This window comes from Carcharodon carcharias, chromosome 15 (genome assembly GCF_017639515.1).
Source record: "Carcharodon carcharias isolate sCarCar2 chromosome 15, sCarCar2.pri, whole genome shotgun sequence".
Taxonomy (NCBI): domain Eukaryota; kingdom Metazoa; phylum Chordata; class Chondrichthyes; order Lamniformes; family Lamnidae; genus Carcharodon; species Carcharodon carcharias.
The window spans coordinates 124,548,652-124,567,027 of record NC_054481.1 but is presented as its reverse complement, the minus strand read 5'-3'; the positions used below and the strand labels follow the sequence as shown (position 1 = coordinate 124,567,027).

Here is an 18,376-nt window from a genome sequence, read left to right as displayed (position 1 = left end):
CAGTGCAGGAGGCCATTCGGTCCATCGCGTCCATGCCAGCAAGAGCAACGCACCTAGTTTCAATCTCCTCCCTTCACCCCCGGGCCCTTATCTTCAGATAATTACCCGATTCCCCTCTGAACACCTCGACTGACTCTGCCTCCACATCAACCTTAGGCAGTGCATTCCAGGCCCTGGGCACTCGCGCACATAAAAAGATTTTCCTCATGTCACTATTGCTTCTTTCGCCAATCGACTTAAGTCGGTGCCCCTCTGCTTTTCAGCCCTTCTGCCGATGGGAGCAGTTACTTCCTGTCTGCTCTGTCCACGATTTTGAACGCTGCTATCCAGTTTCTCCTCTTCGGAGAACAGCCCAGCTTCTCCAATCCATCCACATAACTGAAGATCTCCATCTTTGCAAATTCTTGTAAATTTACTCTGTGCCTTCGCTAATGCCTTCATATCCTTCCAGAAGTTACCGGGAATGAGACACAATCCGCGCCATTTGAGGCTGAACCAGCGTTTTTAAAAGCAGTTTATTGTTTACAGGAAACTTGCACCGATGACAGATCTCAGATACTCAATACTCAGAGAGGTGCACACATCCGCAGGTGACTGAACCTTCTCGCGAATGTTAAAAATAAGGTGCGACTGGTCCTAGCCCCACAATAATTGCACTACTTCCAACCACAAAAATATACTGGAAAATCTCCAGGATCATACTAACTAACAGGACCGCTGTAGCAAGAAAGCCAATTAAGAAAGGGAACATAAATTCTCCAGGATTTGTACTTTTTAAAAAAACTATCATGGGTACTTGCACACAATCTTGTAAAGCAGCAGCCTAATCTCAAAGGGGCAGTGAGAGTAACCAACCCAAGCTTTGCTGTTGAGCTCTCAGAGGTCATGTGAACCTCTTGATTGATGACTGCTTTGCCATTCACACCAAGGAATCTGTCCTCCTCCATGTGTTTTCTAAGCAGCACACCCTTTCCCTTATTTCCGAACATAAGAATTAGGAGCAGGAACAGGCAAGAACAACTCACCTCGTTCCAATTTCCCAGCTCTGCCCCAGGGCCACACCAAGGAATCTGTCCTCCTCCACGGTAATTTCTAAAGAGTACGCCCTTTCCGGTTTTATGAACATAAGAATTAGAAACAGGCCATTCAGCCCCTCGAGCCTGCTCTGCCATTCAATAAGATCATGGCTGCTCTGATTGTAACCTCAACCCCACATTACCACCTACCCCCGATAACCTTTCACCCCCTTGCTTATCTACCTCTGCCTTAAAAACATTCAAGAGAGTTCCAAAGACTCACGACCCTTAGAGAGAAAATTTACCCACAACTCTGCCTCAAATGGCCAACCCCTTATTTTTAACCAGAGACCCCCCCCCCACCTAGTTCCAGATTATCCCACAAGAGGAAACATCCTCTCCACACCCACCCTGTCAATTCCTCTCAGGATCTTAAAAGGAATCAAGTCGCCTCTTACCCTCTTCTAAACTCCAGCGGATACAAGCCTAATCTGTTCAATCTTTCCTCATTAAGACAACCCACCCATTTCTGGTGTTGGTCTGGTAAACCTTCTCTGAACTGCTTCCAACGCATTTATCTTTCCTTAAATAACAGACCAATACTGTACACAGTACTCCAGATGTGGTCTCATCAGTGCCCTGTACAACTGAAGCATAACCTCTCTACTGCTATATTCAATTACCCTCGCAATAAACGATAACATTCTCTTAGCTTTCCTAATTACTTGCTGTACCTGCACACTAGCCCTTTGTGACTCATGCACCAGGACACCCAGATCCCTCTGAATTTGCATTTGCACTTCACAACAAGGGACAATTTTTCTCATCAGATATCAATCGTATAGTCCACCGCACTCCAAATCCTCGTCCGTGTGAACTTACGTCAACCAAGATGTATTGCGGAGGGTCTTAGACAGGGGGATGAGGTGAATTCCATTTTCAACTTGCAAACATTTTCACGCAGCAACTGGTTAAGATCTGGAACGTGCTGCCTGGGTGTGTGATTGAGGCAGGTTCAATCGAGGCATTCAAGAGGGGATTAGATAATGATCAGAAAGGGAAGAATGCTCGGGGCAGGGGAGTGACGAGGTAACCTGCCCGTTCGGACAGCCAGTGCAGACACAACAGGCGGAATGGGCTCCTTCTGTGCTATGGCAATTCTGTGATAAAAACCGCACTGTCAGAGAGAACAGATGTCTAACCAGCTTCAAACTTTTAAAATGGACCAAGACTAACATGGAACCACACACACACACACCCAGCTGGCTCTCACTTGTACTCATTGGAATTTTACCAGCCATCTATGTATGGGTTGGGTGGTGCGTGTGTGCGTGTGCGTGTGCGTGTGCGTGCTTGGCCATAACATGGCAAGCGAAGAACCAGGGGGTGGGGTGGGGTGTGAAGTGCCTGTCGTCTTCCCACTGGCAAGTAGGTAGTTGGAGAACTGCCTGTCGTCCAAAGGCCAATCCAGCCACTTGTGGCCAATCAAGCACCATTTTACCAGCGGTGGGCAGGCCCCAGCGTGGAGATATCGTCTGGTGAACCAAAACAGCCTCCCTGGGGGGTTTGTGGTGGGGTCCCTCCTAATGGGACACTCTGTGGCCATGGAGGGGGTTCCCACGGGGGGTGGCAATGGTGCTACCTCCCCTCACCAAGCAACACCCACGCACCCCCCCACCTCCCCCCACCTTGTTGGGATCTTTCTGACTAGCTTTGGTGACCCCAGGTCCCATTAACCTGAGGCTGGGAGGGCGGCAGACTCCCATGGTGTCCTCTCTGCTAGCTGCAGTGCCAGCAGCGGCCACCACTCCCAGTGGCGCTGCTGAGCTGCTGGCCCTCCCATTGGCTGGCAGATCTTGGGGGGTGGTGGAGGTTGGGCTTCCATCTTTTAAAAGGATGGGAGCCTGGACTACAACCAATTAGCTGTCGGATGGTCAGAAGATGCGGCCAGGAAGTCACGCAAAATACCGAAGTGGGTTTGCCCCCGGTCAGTTGCTTGGGCCCCCGTTTTGCTTCAAGATTCTGGCCACAGACTGCAGCGTTTCAGAATCTTTAGCAATCTAATTAGTATTGAAGGCCAAAAACACATCAGCTGTTGTAAGAGACAATATCTTGTTTTTAGGAAAAGAAATGGGGTAAGAAGAGAGGGGGAGCATTAACAATGTTTTTTTTGAGGTTACTGCAAGAACCAAAACGTTAAATGCTTTTCTTTAAAATATGAAGGCAATTACTTGAATCATGTAATTTTAACAATTTTTTTTTTTAGGGAAAAGCTGGAATTATAAATCAGTAAAATGACAGACACGACTTTAAATGAATTTCAGAGCTCTCTTCATAGTTATTAGCCCCGCCACACACACACACACACACACAGACACACACAGAGCAGTGCCGACTATCTGAAGAGCACAGATCTAATTGTTTTCACAGCAGCACTGGAACAGCTCAGAGGCGTAGTGCTGCTCCCAATTAGCGAGGGGTCTGGACAGAGGTGATTAGCCGCTTCTGCCCAAACACAGCTTCAAACAGGATGGATGAGTAATTGGCGAACAGAGGGGGAGAGATAGATAGAGAGAGAGAGAGAGAGGGAGGGAGAGAGAGAGAGGAAAACAGTTCTCTTTATGGTAACTATGACAACCATTTGATCACCTAGCCACCTGCAGGAGCTCAGTGGATGCCGAGTCTAAAAGCATTATGTATCACAGGCACATGGAAACAAACTCATTAAACAGAGTGCAGCAGGAATTGGGTTCAGGGCAGGAAGATCATACCAAGGCAACTGCTTCGAATTATAAGGTCCACAGGGATCCCAGTCTACAAAGACCAAGACTTTCTGTGAGATAGAAACCATCTCCGAGGCAGAGCAAGCATGGACAGAGAGTGCCTCTACGTGTTAGCAAGCTCTTAACAAAAATCAATAATAGATGGGAGAGACACACGTCCTGATCAAGGCTTGTGGTCCGTTCTTGACCTCCTTTGAACAGAGGCTCCCAAAGGGTTAAAGTCTTTTAAGAGCACAATAGCCTTCTATATGGACCTCCACGCAACAAATCTACAAGTGCTCCACTTTCAGGGACACAAGTCTTCCCTTCCATCTTCTAACCTCAAATGTAAAAACGCCCCAATCTTCAAGTGTTTTTATTAAGTTTAAGCATTGATGCAATGCAAAGTATAAGTTCACAGCTGAGGAAATAACACTATTATGTCAATTTAGCTTGTCACTCTTGCTGAAGTTATCATAAACCAGAGCACTGATTTTCCTTAGCTCTGGTTCAATTGAATCTGCATCTCAACAAACAAGTGCAGCAAAACCTCAAAGGCCTCAAAACCGAGGCAGTGAGAAATAACGTACGAATATGTGGCTAGTGATTAAGCGCATGTGTTTGAAAAAGCTTATAAATATTCTGCTCCCAGAAAATAATCACTCATCCTTTGGGAAAACACACTACTACCCTGGAAGACACGGCAAAGCAGAGCATTTGTTCAAAAGTCAAATCCGTTACCAGCGAAAACCCAAAACCCAATTGGTTAACCTGCTTCATTTCACTGTACAACCACTAAATGTAATTTTTAAGAAAACCAGATAAAAGGATTTGAGGGGAGCAATGACTACTCCAATATGTAACCCACAAGCAAAGCCAAGCCATTTTGTAACTCGTCCCAGGATTAACCTAATGAATCAATCATTATGCAAAGAGCCAATAAATAGACTTAATCCTCTTAATCCCCCTTTTAAAAGCTCGTTGCCATTGCTACAAACCTCGTTCTTATCTTCCTTTACTCGGTACGTTGCCCATTCCATTTTGCTTCAGCCTTCAATGTGGTGTGCAAAGTCAATGAGGCTGTACTGACAATGAAAGTGTAGTAATGATGCCCAGCAGTTTTGTTACACTTATAAAGGCAGGCTTGGCATTTATATTGTGCTTTACATGGCTTCAGAACATCCCAAAGCACTTTACAACCAACTAACTACTTTTAAAACGTAGTCACTTCTCGTCACGTTGGAAACTCAGCCGCCATTTTATACACAGCAAGCTCCCACAAACAGCAACGAACTCATCGCCAGACAATTTGTTTTTGTGATGCTGGTTGACGGGTAATTATTGGCCAAGGCGCCGCTGAGAACTCCCCTGCCCTCCCTCGGGGTCTGAGCCATCTGAGGGGGGGGGGGGGGGGGGGGGGGGGAGTGGTGGTGGCGGCGGCCTCGGTTTAACATCTTACCTGAAAGATGGCAACTCCGACAGTGCAGCACTCCCTCACTACTTGCACTGGGGTGTCAGCCCAGAGTTTTGTGCTCAGGTCTCTCAGGTGGAACTTTTAACCCACAAACTTCTGACTCGGAGGTCAGAGGGCAACCCACTGAGGCACGGTTGACACGATATGGTGCAAGGATGGCCTAAATCTGGAGCCCTGACTCAGGTTAACGCTGCACGCACAGCGAGCTAGGCCTCTGCTCCCATAGCAACAATCAGCCACAGGAGCCAGGTCACAACAACACTGAAGAATTACTGGGCTGGAGTGAAACTCGGGTAAGAGTCTCAATAACTGTACTGATGTGAAGCTGAAACAATCTCACCCAGTGCTAAACCCAGTGTAATCACAGCTGGAACATCTGAATTTGGCCCCTAGGTTGATTCTACTTGCTAAAAAAAAAGTCATAATAATTTGAGCTCTATTTATCACAAGCCTTTAATTAAATTAAGTGGCCAAAGGTTATCACATGACATACGCTGCCCGAACTGGATATTCATTCACTGGCTCGCAACTCAACCCAATTTTTAACCAGTCCCCAGGTTTCATATAAATTTTGAGCCAGGATTTTGCTGTCAAGGCTGCTCATGTAAACCATGTCCTTGGAGCCCAAGGACACTTTTTTTTGACAGCTCCTTGTGACACTGCAGAGCAGCCAAGTTGTTGCCATCGTCTCTCAGGCTTGGCACTCGGGGCCCAGTCTGAAGTCATGGTGACGGCCCCCACTGTTTTCAATCGAGCTCCTCTGGGGATACACTTCCCCCCTGATCTCGAGGATCTGATTTAGTGAGGCTTCGCGGTTTAAAACAAACTGTCGTCAACATATATATTTTTTGGTACACCTCCACCCCTCGCCCCGCCCTCCCCTTCAATTAATTATACGATACACTTTTCCTCGAAATCAATCGGAGATTAATACTCGATGAGCCTGCAGTGAAAAATGCCACAATCCTTAACTGCCTTATTTATCTGTGGCCAGGCATCAAGGGATCACACAGTCCCTCAGCTGTGGGTCCCAACAGCAAAAACTCCAATTACTATTAAAATGGCACACATCTGAAACAGATACTGGGGAGGTCGCGATAGGGTGGACATCTAATGAGTGGGGCCAAATAATATGACCTGAATCGCTCAGCACCCATCCTAATTGGAAGAGTGGATTGCAATTGGCCACAGTACCAACCATCCGCTAAAGAATCCACCTTTGATTACCAGTAACTGTCGTACCAGGCGCACAAAACAGCGAAACAAATACCCGCACTATCAGCCTAATCTCCTCTACAGAAACTTGAGTTAGTAAATGGGTTGGTAAAATATAAACAAGCACCAGCTGAAACATCGGGGCTCTGCAGGAATAAAAAGCACTTCAAGTAAATTCTCCAGGCCAAAGTGCTGCTATGTAATCTCCTCCAACTCCCGTTGCTAAGGACACCTCGCTTACTATGGCAACAAGAGGAGAGACAACTCCTGCTCACTAGTTCTCTTGGCGCTACTGAGCTGATGTGTGTGGAGGCCGCGGGCAGAAGCAGCAACTGCAGCCCACGTAAATTCAGTGTGTGCCGTGTCTAACTCAGTAACTGCAGTCAGAGCCAGTGAGCTGAGAGCCGTGTCTGATCATTATCAAACAATAGTGCTTTGCTCACCTGTGCAGACTTGTTTCTCACTACCTTGTAATCGAGCACTGAGCAACCGACTAGAGAGTGCAGCACGTACTTGGCAGCATGGCCTGCTTAACCCCTTTTATAGGCTACACAAGCAATCCCAATACCAAACAATCCCAAACCTCCTTCGGCAACAGTCTGGCTTGGTCAGTGCACATTAGAAATTCCACTGTTTCAAAATCTCATGGTCAAACAAGGCTCAAAGCTTCAAGCTAAGCTGTGACCCAGCCACAATACCAGACAGCTGATTAATGAGTCGAAAGGGTAAAGGGTTTGCATTTTGTGGGTGCAAGAATGGAGGCACTCTTCTGGGACAAAGGACCATCTACAGAAGAAAGTGGGGATAAGGCGGCCAAATGAAAGGCATGGCTCCAATCTCTTAAAGATACATGGAGTCCAGTGGCTGAACCAGACTCAGTCAACAGTATGGTTTTCTATTTCAGTCAGATACAAGGGAGACAGTGTACCTCCTGCAGGGATGTCCTTAGTCTCTACTCAATCCTGACAATGACCCTCTCAATCTGCTTTTGAGGTGTCTGCACCGCTGGTCTATAATTTGAAATCAAAGCATGATACATGTGGGTATTTAAACGGGATTAAATTTTCACATATAAGCAAAACGCTCTTCAAGGCTATTTCCAAATAATGTGGCAGATTAAACGATTTATGCTTGGGGCGGGGTAAGGATGAAAATTAAAGGGCGCTATTGCCAGTTTAAATTTTAACAACCAACATTAATTGGAAACAAAGTTTTGCCATTTTGGTCACATAGGTTGGGTAAATGATGCTGGTTTATGTTGGAACTAGAGAACAGAAGATGCATGAAACACTCTCAACCCAAGAATACCATGAGCTTGATGCAAGGTCACGCTCCTTTTACTTTGCTCTAACATGCATTATCCCTTCAAAACCCTGACTGTTCCAGTGCAATACTCCCAACTCTCACATCAACCACTCCAATGGAGTGAATGAACATTCCAATTTTAGTCAGCAAACATTTCTACTTCTCGTTAGCTCTGAAGAAGAGTCGTACAGACTCTGCTCCTCTCTCCACAGATGCTGTCAGACCTGCTGAGTTTTTCCCAGCACTTTCTGTTTTTATTTCCGATTTTAGTGTCCAATTATGGGACATTTTGTGCTGTGGTTCACGCCCAAGAGGGAATTGGATTGAGTCTAACCAAATTCATTTTACTTGATGACACAAGTGTGCAATCCTCAGAGATAAAAGCAGTTTGTCTAACTCGTTTTAGCGCTCAGTCTCTCCATGAAGCCACTAGCTATTTTGCTGTTATCTTTTTATTCCATACAGACTGACAAATAAGCGAATAGGATTATATTCTCTCCAACAGCAGAGAGGCAGTAGATGCATTCTGTTATCAATAGTTGCTTAGTAGCAACCCAAGGCTCTCTATAAGGGGAGCAGTGACACCAAGCAGGGAGTTAGAGAAGAACATCACTGGTGTTTATTGTAGCTGCTGGTTTAAGTGTCCTTGGCAGAATAGATGCCAGGGGTTTGAAAATAATGTAATAGTCAGGACACCCCCACTGCAGGATTAATGGCTGCCATGTTTAATTTATGTTTAATTTACACTAATCAGGTGGAAAATGAAAAACACAGCCTCGTCCTTTACAGATTCAACAGAACATTTTTAAAAATGTAATATTTTTAACCTTCCAGCATTTTTAAAATGTTAATATAAGTGTTGCAGATTTTGGGCATTTGTCACAGTTGCCAGCAAGGTGATAGCAACGTATTTACAACGGGCAGAACAGGCAATTCAGCCCATCAAGTCTATGCCTGTGTTTGTGCTCTATACGAGATTCCTTCATGCTTACATCATTTAACCTTCTAGTGCTTTCTCCCTCGTGTTTATATTGCTTCCATCGATGCTAGTCACCTCAACTACTCCTTGTGGCAGCAAGTTCTACATTCTAACCACTCCCTGGGTAAAGAAATTTCTCCTGAATTCCCTATTGGATTTATTAGCGACCATCTAAAAAAAAAAAGACTTGTATTGATATTGCATCTGTCACAGCCACAGGATGCCCCAAAGCGCCAATGAAGGGCTTTTGAAGTGTAATCCCTGCTGTGATGAAGGAAACATGGCAGCCAATTTGCGCACAGGAAGCTCCCACAAACAGCAATGTGACAATGCCAGATAATCTGTTCTTTGTGATATTTGCCCAGGCATAAATAATTGACCAGGGAGAACTCCCCTGCTCTTCTTCAAAATAGTGTCATGGGATCTTTTATGTCTGAACACGGCACCTCCGACAGTGCCACTGCCCCATCACCACGCTACTGGAGTGTCAACCTTTTGCTTTGTGCACCAGTCCTCGACTGCAGCTTACAGCCAATGAAATATTTTTCCGTGTAGTCACTGCTCTAATGTAGGAAACACAGCAATCAATTTATACCAAACAGCAATGTGATAATGACCAGATAACCTGTCTTTGTGATGTTGATTGAGAGATCAATATTGGCCAGGACTCCGGGGAAGTCTCCCCTGCTCTGCTGTAGCTTTTTGATTTTTGTGCCCACGAGTGCTGCTCGAACCCACAGCTTTCTGACTCAAGAGGTGAGAGAGTCACCAACGGGAACACAGCCGAAAACGAAATCTTAAAATCCTAAATATTAATTTCTGGTCTCGTCTGCGTGTGGAATCATCTTCTCTATGTCTACCCTTACAGCATCATGAAGACCTCTATCAGGTCACCCCTCAGCCTTCTCTTTTCCAGACAAAACAGCCCCAGCCTGGTCAATCTTTTCTGCTAGGCAGGACCTCGGAGTTCTGATACCACCCTAATAAACTTTTTTTTTTGCACCTCTTCCAGGGCCTCTGTAAACTTTTTAAAATATGGAGGCCAGAACTCTGCACAGTTTCCGAGTATGGTCGGAATTATTCATCCTCTTTAGCAGCTGGGCTTTCTAAACATAATTTGGATGGATTTATGCAGCATTCTTTTAACTTCTTCTCTAGTCCATGTCGGTGGGTTTTCCAGGTCACTGGTCTTAGTGAGTTTGGGAGATTTACACTGAGAGCTGTGTTTTGGGGACCACTAAATCAGTGTAAGGGAATTCAAACCAGTGAAGGATGGGCTCATGGTGGGTGGTCTCAGAGCTTTAATGTACTTGAGAGTGGCGCCTATTGATGCACAACCAAAAGTAGTTCACACTGACCACAGTGTGGCAGTCTATATATTTACACAAACACACACACGCACACACACACACACGCATGCACATCAGACACGCATACACACACTGATGCACACACAACAGACAGACAGACAGATATGCACACACACAGACACGCGCACACACAGACATGCACACGCACACACAGACATGCACACACACACACACAGACATGCACACACGCACAGACACACACAGACACATACACACAGACACAGACACACACACAGACACACACACAGACACACACACAGACACACACAGACACAAACAGACACAAACAGACACAAACAGACACAGACACACACACAGACACACACACAGACACACACCAATTGGAGTTATTGATTTTGGGTTCTTTTCAAACAAAGCTCGTGTTATCCCTCACATCCCTTCCCCCACCCCGGTACTGTTTTCAAAACATACCTTTAGATTTAAGCCCACTGCTTTCATCATCAGAGCCACTGTCAGACTCAAAGAGATCCCTGAACTCTTTCTTGTCTTTCTCTTTGCTCTCCTGCAACTTCCTGCGTTTGATCTCTGGGAAATTCAGGTCTTCCAGCTGGTGGAGAAAAGAGGCGAGAACATGAAATATAAAATAAGCATTTACTACAAAGTCCACTTTGTGTGCACTGACTTAAAACACCAAGAGCTGGATCGCATCAGACACATTTCCCTATCCGCATAGAGACATTAGTGACTAGAGATAAGCAAAGGTGTTCTTGAAAGTAACGTTTCTTTAAGACTCATTTACAGCTTGGGTTTCTTGGCTTCATCACCGGACTCTTCATAACATGAAGCAAGATTCCTTTTAGCCACAGTAGTAAGCTGATAAGGGCAGGATGAAGTTGATACCTGAAGCAACCTGATCAACCCCGCACACACTCTCCGGCGGCACCAAAACAGGCAAGAGGCAAACTCAAGGCATTTTAAAAAAGAATAGATGCCGAACAAATGAGTAATTTGCTAAGTTCCAGGGAGGACAGCAAGGAAAGAAACACAATTCACTGTGCTTTGGGTCACATTTTTACTCCCTTTGAAACAGTCACCGCTTTCCAAACAGTATATCCCACATTAAAAAAAAGGGAACATCGAACTTCACGAATTGTGCTTGGAAAGGTTCACCGAACTCAATTATACAAGAAAGCTAAACCAATAAACTTCTGAAACACTAACGTTGATGGATTAATGGCTCACACATCAATGTGGGACTTAAAACCACCTTCAAAACGAGGGGGCTAACCCTCATTGACTTTTCCAACTAAAACAGGAACAGAAGGAGCCCTCAAGTTTAACGTTACTGTTTTACCATTTGTTTCCTGAAAGTGTCATCAGGGGCTCGGATTTCACAAATTATTTAATAAGAACAAGATTGATCTTCCTCCCAAGGGAGGAACTGGGGTTTATCTACCTTTGACCAGGTGTATATCCTGTCCGCAATTAGTCATTGCCCAAGAGTTGAGATTTAAAAAGGGGCTGGCGTCTACGGCTTGATCGTTCGGGCTCTTAATGATCGTTTCCCTGTAGGTCTGTACGATCCATATAAATACTTTACAGTTGTAACACCTATTTTCTCCCACTAAAGGTGGAATCCATTGGTGACTCCTTTCGACACTGGGAAACCCATTGCGTATTTTAAACACTTCCCATTTAATTAGGCGCTTGTATTTTGGCACAGAAACTGAATATCCTTCATGTTGGATCTTTAGTTCCTCTAAGCTGATGCTGTCAAGCCTCAGGTTTAACGCAGCCTTTATTAAAAACATTTTATTCTCCATTCGCACACCCCTGAAAGCCTTGGGTGTGCAACGTCGTTGGCACTGATCATCCTCCGGCACTGCATCCAAGTGGCCGTTTTTAATGAATGAGCTGGGATGGTAAGTATCTGAAAGCTTTTCAACTACAGGAAGCGTCGCAGGCCAAACTGACCCGCTTGGGTTAGCAAGCCACAGCTAAGCAATAAGGTGTGAGAAGCCTGACGACTCCCTTCAGCCCCTTGGCCAATTGAAGGGTCAAGATTGTCAGTTCCGCAAGGGCCGGGGGGGGATTCTCCTGGAGCTCCTGGATAAAGTTGCTCACCGTGCAGCTGAGGGTCATACCCTGCGATGTGGACGGTTGCCATGGCAGAGCTGTAGGTTGGGTAAGAAGCAGCAACATTAGGTGAGATGCTGCAACGGGCCCACAGGAAATATTAACTTTGAAGGAACGTGACAAAAAAAAATCTTACTCGTGAGATCAGATCTGTCCAAGGCATGGGCTTCAGCGGACTCAAATTAAAGGAAATCAAGGATTTATGTAAATTTCTAAACTCTCTCTCACTTTGAACACACAGATCTTTCTTTTTAAATAAGTTCTGACGTTTTGTCAAACGGCCAGGCCATGATAAGCAGGTTTCTCAAGGCACTTCGACATACCCTCTCCTTGCCGGTGATCTCCAATGCAATCTCCTTCTCTCTCAGTTTCTTCCAGCTGCTGTAGTACTTCTGTAGAGGTGTCCCTTCCTCCTTCAGCGCCTTCTCCCACAACCCCTGGTGCACACACAAAGAGCTTTGTTAGAGTAAAGCTAAAAACAGGGGTGCGAGTTATAAAAGGCCCGCTCACTGGATTGTCACGAAGGTTTTATGAATTCTAACCTGCTTTCCAATCTAAACCAAATAATTTAACAACATCACTAACCACTGGAGAAAAATGTAAGGAGAAGCTTTACGGCTCTGCGGTGTTATTATCTGTATCTCAAAGAAAAATCAAGAACGTGTATTGCAGGACCTCTGGAGACTACAAAGTACTTTTGACATTTTGCCCCTGTTGGAATGTAGGGATGCTTGGATGCCAATATACACAGAGCAAGTTACCTCAAAGAGTAATGTGATTAACTACCACTTAATCTGGAAAAAAAACCAAAAAGGAAATGCTAGAAATGCTCAAGCAGGTCAGGCAGCATCTGTGGAGAAAGAAACAGAGATGACGCTTCAGGTCAAACCACCCTTTCATCGGAACTGGGGGATGTTAGAAACGTAATAGGTTTCGAACAAGTGAAAGGTGGGGGGGAAGGTAGGAAGACAGCCAAAAGGGAAGGTCTGTGATAGAGTGGAGAGCAGGAGAAAGTAAATGATAAAAAGGTAACGGGACAAGTAAAGAAACAAAAAGGTGTGTCCAGTGGATGTGTGAATGGTGAGAGCCTGCCGTCTGTACGAAAAGTAATGGAAATAAGCAAGGTTATGGGGTGAGGTGGGTGGGGGTGGAGAAAGGAGCACAAAACAAAATGCAGGCAGAGGTTTGTGATCTAAAAATTTGTCGAACTCAATGTTGAGTTCAGGAGGCTGCAAAGTGACTAATCGGAAGATGAGGTGCCGTTCCCTGAGCTTGCGTTGAGATTCACAGGAACGCTGCAGCAGGCAGACAGGCCAGAGTGAGGGGAAGGCGGAGACTTAATATGACAGGCCACTGGAGGGTTGGGGTCGTGTTGCAGACTGAATGGAGGTGTTCCTCAAAGCAGTCACCCAGTCTGCATTGAGCCTCCCCAATGTCGCTGTTGTCCTATTTCATCTATTTCTAGGGTGTTGGGTCAAGGATAATTGCTGGCCAGGCCAGGACCTCCTCGAATAGAGCCGCAGGATTTTTTTTTAAAAAAAAAAAACAGTAACCCAAGGCGGCAGATGGAGCCTCCATTTAACCTCTCAGTTGAAGGGCGGCACCTCCGACAGTGCAGCGCTCCCTCAGTTCTGCACTGAAATGTCAGCCTAGGTCGTGTGCTCAAGTCTCTGGAGAGGCCCCCAAAGCACAAGCAACAATTTGAAACAATTACTTTAAATTTTCAACCACCTGGTTGTCAATCTGAGGTCAAATGAACATCAACCAGCCAATCATTTCTGTGCACTCGATCTGCTTTAGATGGGGTTGTCAATAGAGATTCATTCAATCAATATTTCAGATCCCACTTGACTCTTGCTCAACCAATTCACATGGGACTCAAAAGTATTCCGTGCACAAGCATCTTAAATTTCCAGATATTTGTCTGCATATCAGTAAAGTCTTAAATCAATTATGCAAGAACCATAACATGAAGCTGACCTTCACATCAGGGCAGTGTCTAACCCGTTCACTGTCCATCCTCTAAGATTTCAGTTCATATACCTCAAAACTGAAGCAAACTTGATGTTATAGCGACAAAACTGCCCAACTATCAGGAGTTACTTCATATTACAAAACATGCTTTCCACCAAAATGTTAGTTAATAAAAAAAATGATTCTAAGCACACTTATTTCCACTTGACCTCTCTCTGATTCCCATTCTTCCCTCATGCGTGGTGTAGGCCGTGACTCAGTGGACAGCACTCTCGCCGTTGAGTCAGAAGGTTGTGAGTTCAAGTCTGACTCCAGCAACTTGAGCACAGCAGTCAAAAAAGCTGGTACAGTACTGAGAGTGCAGCACTGTCGGAGGTGCTGCCTTCTGGAAGAGATGTCCCCCTCAGGCAGATGTATAAGATTCTACAGCACTATTTTGAAGAGGAGCACGGGAGTTATTCCCTGTGACCTCACCCTTCACTCAACATCACACACACAAAAAAAAAACAGATTATCTGGTCACTGTCATGTTGCAGTTATTGTGCAGGAAACTTCCAGCACAATCTCCGATGTTACAACAGTGACTACACTTCAAAACTACGTCGTTGGCCGTAAAGGGCTTTGGGATGTCTGGCGATTGCGAAAGGTGCTATATAAATGCAAGCCTTTCCTTTTCTTTTTAACTGTTTGACACTAGCGCTTGGGGTGTGGACCAGAGGCGATGTGAAGAAAGTGGCTTTGTAATGAACTGAGCACCATCAGGACTTCTAGGCTTGACCACTGTACTGGAGTTACCAACAGTGGATCCCTAGCCGGCCATTATTCTACAGACAACTTCAAGTGAGTACACTGGTCAGTGATTACACAGGTCAAAATCGGTCTGCTCCGTTAGCATGATACAATCAAGCCACTGTCACCATGACCGCACTAGAAGTCACTAGAAAAGCAGCATTATCTGCTGGGAGCCAACTATTATTAGATCAAATAAGGGGAACGATGATGGATACTCAGGTTACACAACAGCTCTGTGTCGGGCACACTTATACTTGGTGACATTTTGTTTGACAATCTCTAATTAACTGAGGAAGGTGATGCTGAGATTCACCAGTCACACGGTATCACACCTGTCCTTATCTGCTGATAGTCACCATAAGTGCCTTCCTAACAATGAATTACTGCAGCAAAGTGTAATGCATTATTAAATGATTTCCACTTTGTACTACAGCAGCAAACATCAGACATGAGGCAGTTATAAATCTTGAATTAAAATCATTACGGAGGAGCAGGTTTACTTTTGACTTCTCTGCCACAATCTGCTTAATTTATTTTGTGCGCGTTAATTAGTTCATCCCTCTCCTTGTGCTTTCCATCTTGTGTCCGCTCAATATATCCTCGTTCTGTAACTGGGAGGTGAGCAGATGAGCTATAGTTGGACATAACACTAATAATCTTTCATTGCTCCCATCCAACAAGAGGGCCGCTCCGAGTGTAAGGCATTACAACAGCACCACCTAAAAACACATTCAAGACGGGGTGTGTCCACTGACGCAACTACATCTGCCAATGGGTAGGTGGTGGGCGGGACTTACTGCTGGCAGGACTTGCATCCAATCAGAGAATTCTACAGCAAACAAAGTCTGTTTCGAAAAAAAAGGGCTGCATTTGCTGCTAATACCGTGAGCGGCTTGATAGGGGGGCAATGCGCAACAGGGCCATACATGTTCATCACTGGCACAGACACTGCAAATATTGCAGCGGGGTGGGGGGGGGTACCTGAATCTCTCCAGGGGTCCCACCTTTTTTTTTTTTGCCTCTTTCCCCCACTGTCCCCCCTCTCCATTCTTTTGGGAAGACACCTTTCTTAAAAGAGCAGCCTATCTCAGTGGTGTGGAAGGGCTGGTGTGTAATTAAGCCTGTATTCTGTCGTCTGTCTGCCCCGCTGGTGCTTAAATGGGCCGCGCGTGCGAGAAACAAGCCCCGGAGCTGCAGATGTAATCCTGGCCGTCGCCGGGTGGGCCAGAAGCCCCTCCCCCCCCACCCCCTACTCCCTAATCCCAACCCCCGGAAACCTCGGGGAGGCGGGACTCAGAAATCGAGCGATCGGCTTCAGGGATCACCAGCCACCCCCGCTCTCGCCCCCGCCCCCGCCCCGATCCCTCGGCCTGAATTTTCAGGTCAGCTGGGGAATGGACCGCTGACCGGGGTCCCCGACCCTGATTTCATGCCGGCCGGCCGAAGTGAAGCTCCTCGCTGCCGGTGTGGGGTCAGAAAGAGCGCGGGCGCTGAGGGAAAACTCCCCGAAGGCAGGGAGAGATGCCCCGGGGGGAGGGGGGAAGAGGGGGGTGTGTGGTGCTGAAGACCGGGATTAAAAAATCAAAACTAATGGTTTCAGAAGCTAAAAGGAGGTGTCGATGCGTCATAATAAATCGCCTGGAAATTTAGTGACTGAAACTGCCGTCCACAGAAACTTACTTACATTTCATTTCGTCACAGAAACCTCACTGGGCCGTGGATGAGGTTCTATGAAAAATGTCAAGGCCGCCTGGCCGATTCGGTTGTCCGCCAAGCGGAAGGAGCCAATCCCGACTTTTGCTGGCGCCTGCCAACTGAAGTATCGGACGAGCGCGGGACGAGGCCGGGAAGCTCGCCCCCGACGTCGTCTCGCGCGATTTGACGCCCGGTCAGGTTGTGGGTGCGCGCTTGCCCGATCAGTGCCATTCATTCTATCCCAGGAATCAGAAGCCTCCCCACCCACACCCCCCCCAGCCACCTTGCCTGATCATCTTGTGCTGGCAGGAGACGCAGGTTTTAAAAAAAAAAAGTTCTCACGCTTTTGACCCTCAAGGGAAATGAGTTTTAATCACCGGGGGGGGTTCCAGCAGGAGTGGCAAAATCTGGGGACCAACAGTTACCGATAATCCACCTTTCTCGGGTAACGGACTGGGATTCAGGAGCAGCTAATGCAACACCAACAGCTCAAGCCTCTCCTTCATTGTCATGGGTTCAATTCTTCTGTTCGGCCAAATTTCAGCCTTTGACGAATAAACGTGCATTTTCACGATGTGCTATTTTGATTAAGATTTATAAGCAAATATTGGTTCCTTTGTTTGGAAGGAAAGGGAAATTTAACTGCAGTGTGTTAAAAAAGGAGCCAATGAGCTGCAGCAAATGGAAATTAGGCGTGAAGTCAAACCCATGTACAGCAGCGCAGACTGCAGGCTTGGTCGGTGGGAGAGTTGCCCCATCCTGTCCATTTTGGTCAGGAATACTGGTATCACCGCTTGCTGTCCGGCAAGTTGCTTACTTCAACTGGCCAAAAATACGGTCTCTCCCGATTCTCTCCCAAAACCCTGTCCAATACAATTTAATTCCTCAACCAACATCACCAAACAACAGACCACCTGGCCATCGCCATTTGTGGGCACTTGCTGCCCGCAAATTGGTTCCACGCCTTCCCCCAAGGGGGAGGGTTTTCTCCCCCGTGGGGCGGGCCGGTGGGGGGAGCGGGAGCGGAGCCGATCGCTGCCTGCGCGCCGTCATTTTACGTGGGTGGGCCAACTAAGGCCCAGGGTAGCGCTCAGCGCTGACCTGTCTGGGGCATGTGGAGGAGGGAGGGAAGGTTGGGGCCTGCGCTCTTTCTGCTGCTGCTGCCTCGGCCGGGGTGGTGGTGGTGGTGGGTGGGGAATCAAGTTCAAATTGAAATTTTTTAACGAAGAAAGAGAAAAAAAAATCATTTGCACACGTCCCCTGGTGTGGGAGTGTCACATGAGCTAGGACACGTTTATGGATATTTTTTACTGAATTAATAAAGCCTTCATGGAGCCTCATCACGTCCGCGGATCCACAGGGGGGATGAGGTTCCATGAAAAATGCAAAGGCCGCCTGGGCCCTTCACCTGCACCCCCCCTACCGCCACAGATTGGACGGGCGGCCCTGTTCGATCGGTTAATCACGTTATTAACGGCCTTGACGGGCCTTCTGACAGTGCGGCAGCCGCGCAGCTGACTCCGGTGTTCGCCCGCCAGACGAAAGACGGGAATGACGGTGGGACCCATGCCTGACATCACCGCGCGTCCTTCTACATGTCGGTGTGGGGGGCCCAACCACCCCCCACCCCCCCCAACCCCACCCCCGCAGGCCATACAGAAGAGTCTGCCCCCAAATGAAAAGCAATTTGTTGCTGC

At 46.7% G+C, this 18,376-nt stretch overlaps 1 protein-coding gene across 1 annotated transcript in view; it reads right to left on the bottom strand.

Annotated features, from left to right (window-relative positions):
- noc2l (NOC2-like nucleolar associated transcriptional repressor) overlaps positions 1-18,376 on the bottom strand; it is a 164,992-nt gene that overhangs the window by 20,255 nt on the left and 126,361 nt on the right. The window contains exons 16-17 of the mRNA XM_041207303.1: positions 12,542-12,655; positions 10,554-10,689 (exon numbers count right to left, since the gene is read on the bottom strand). Of these exons, the coding sequence (XP_041063237.1) occupies positions 10,554-10,689; positions 12,542-12,655 (250 nt within the window). The remainder of the gene's footprint in view (positions 1-10,553; positions 10,690-12,541; positions 12,656-18,376) is intronic.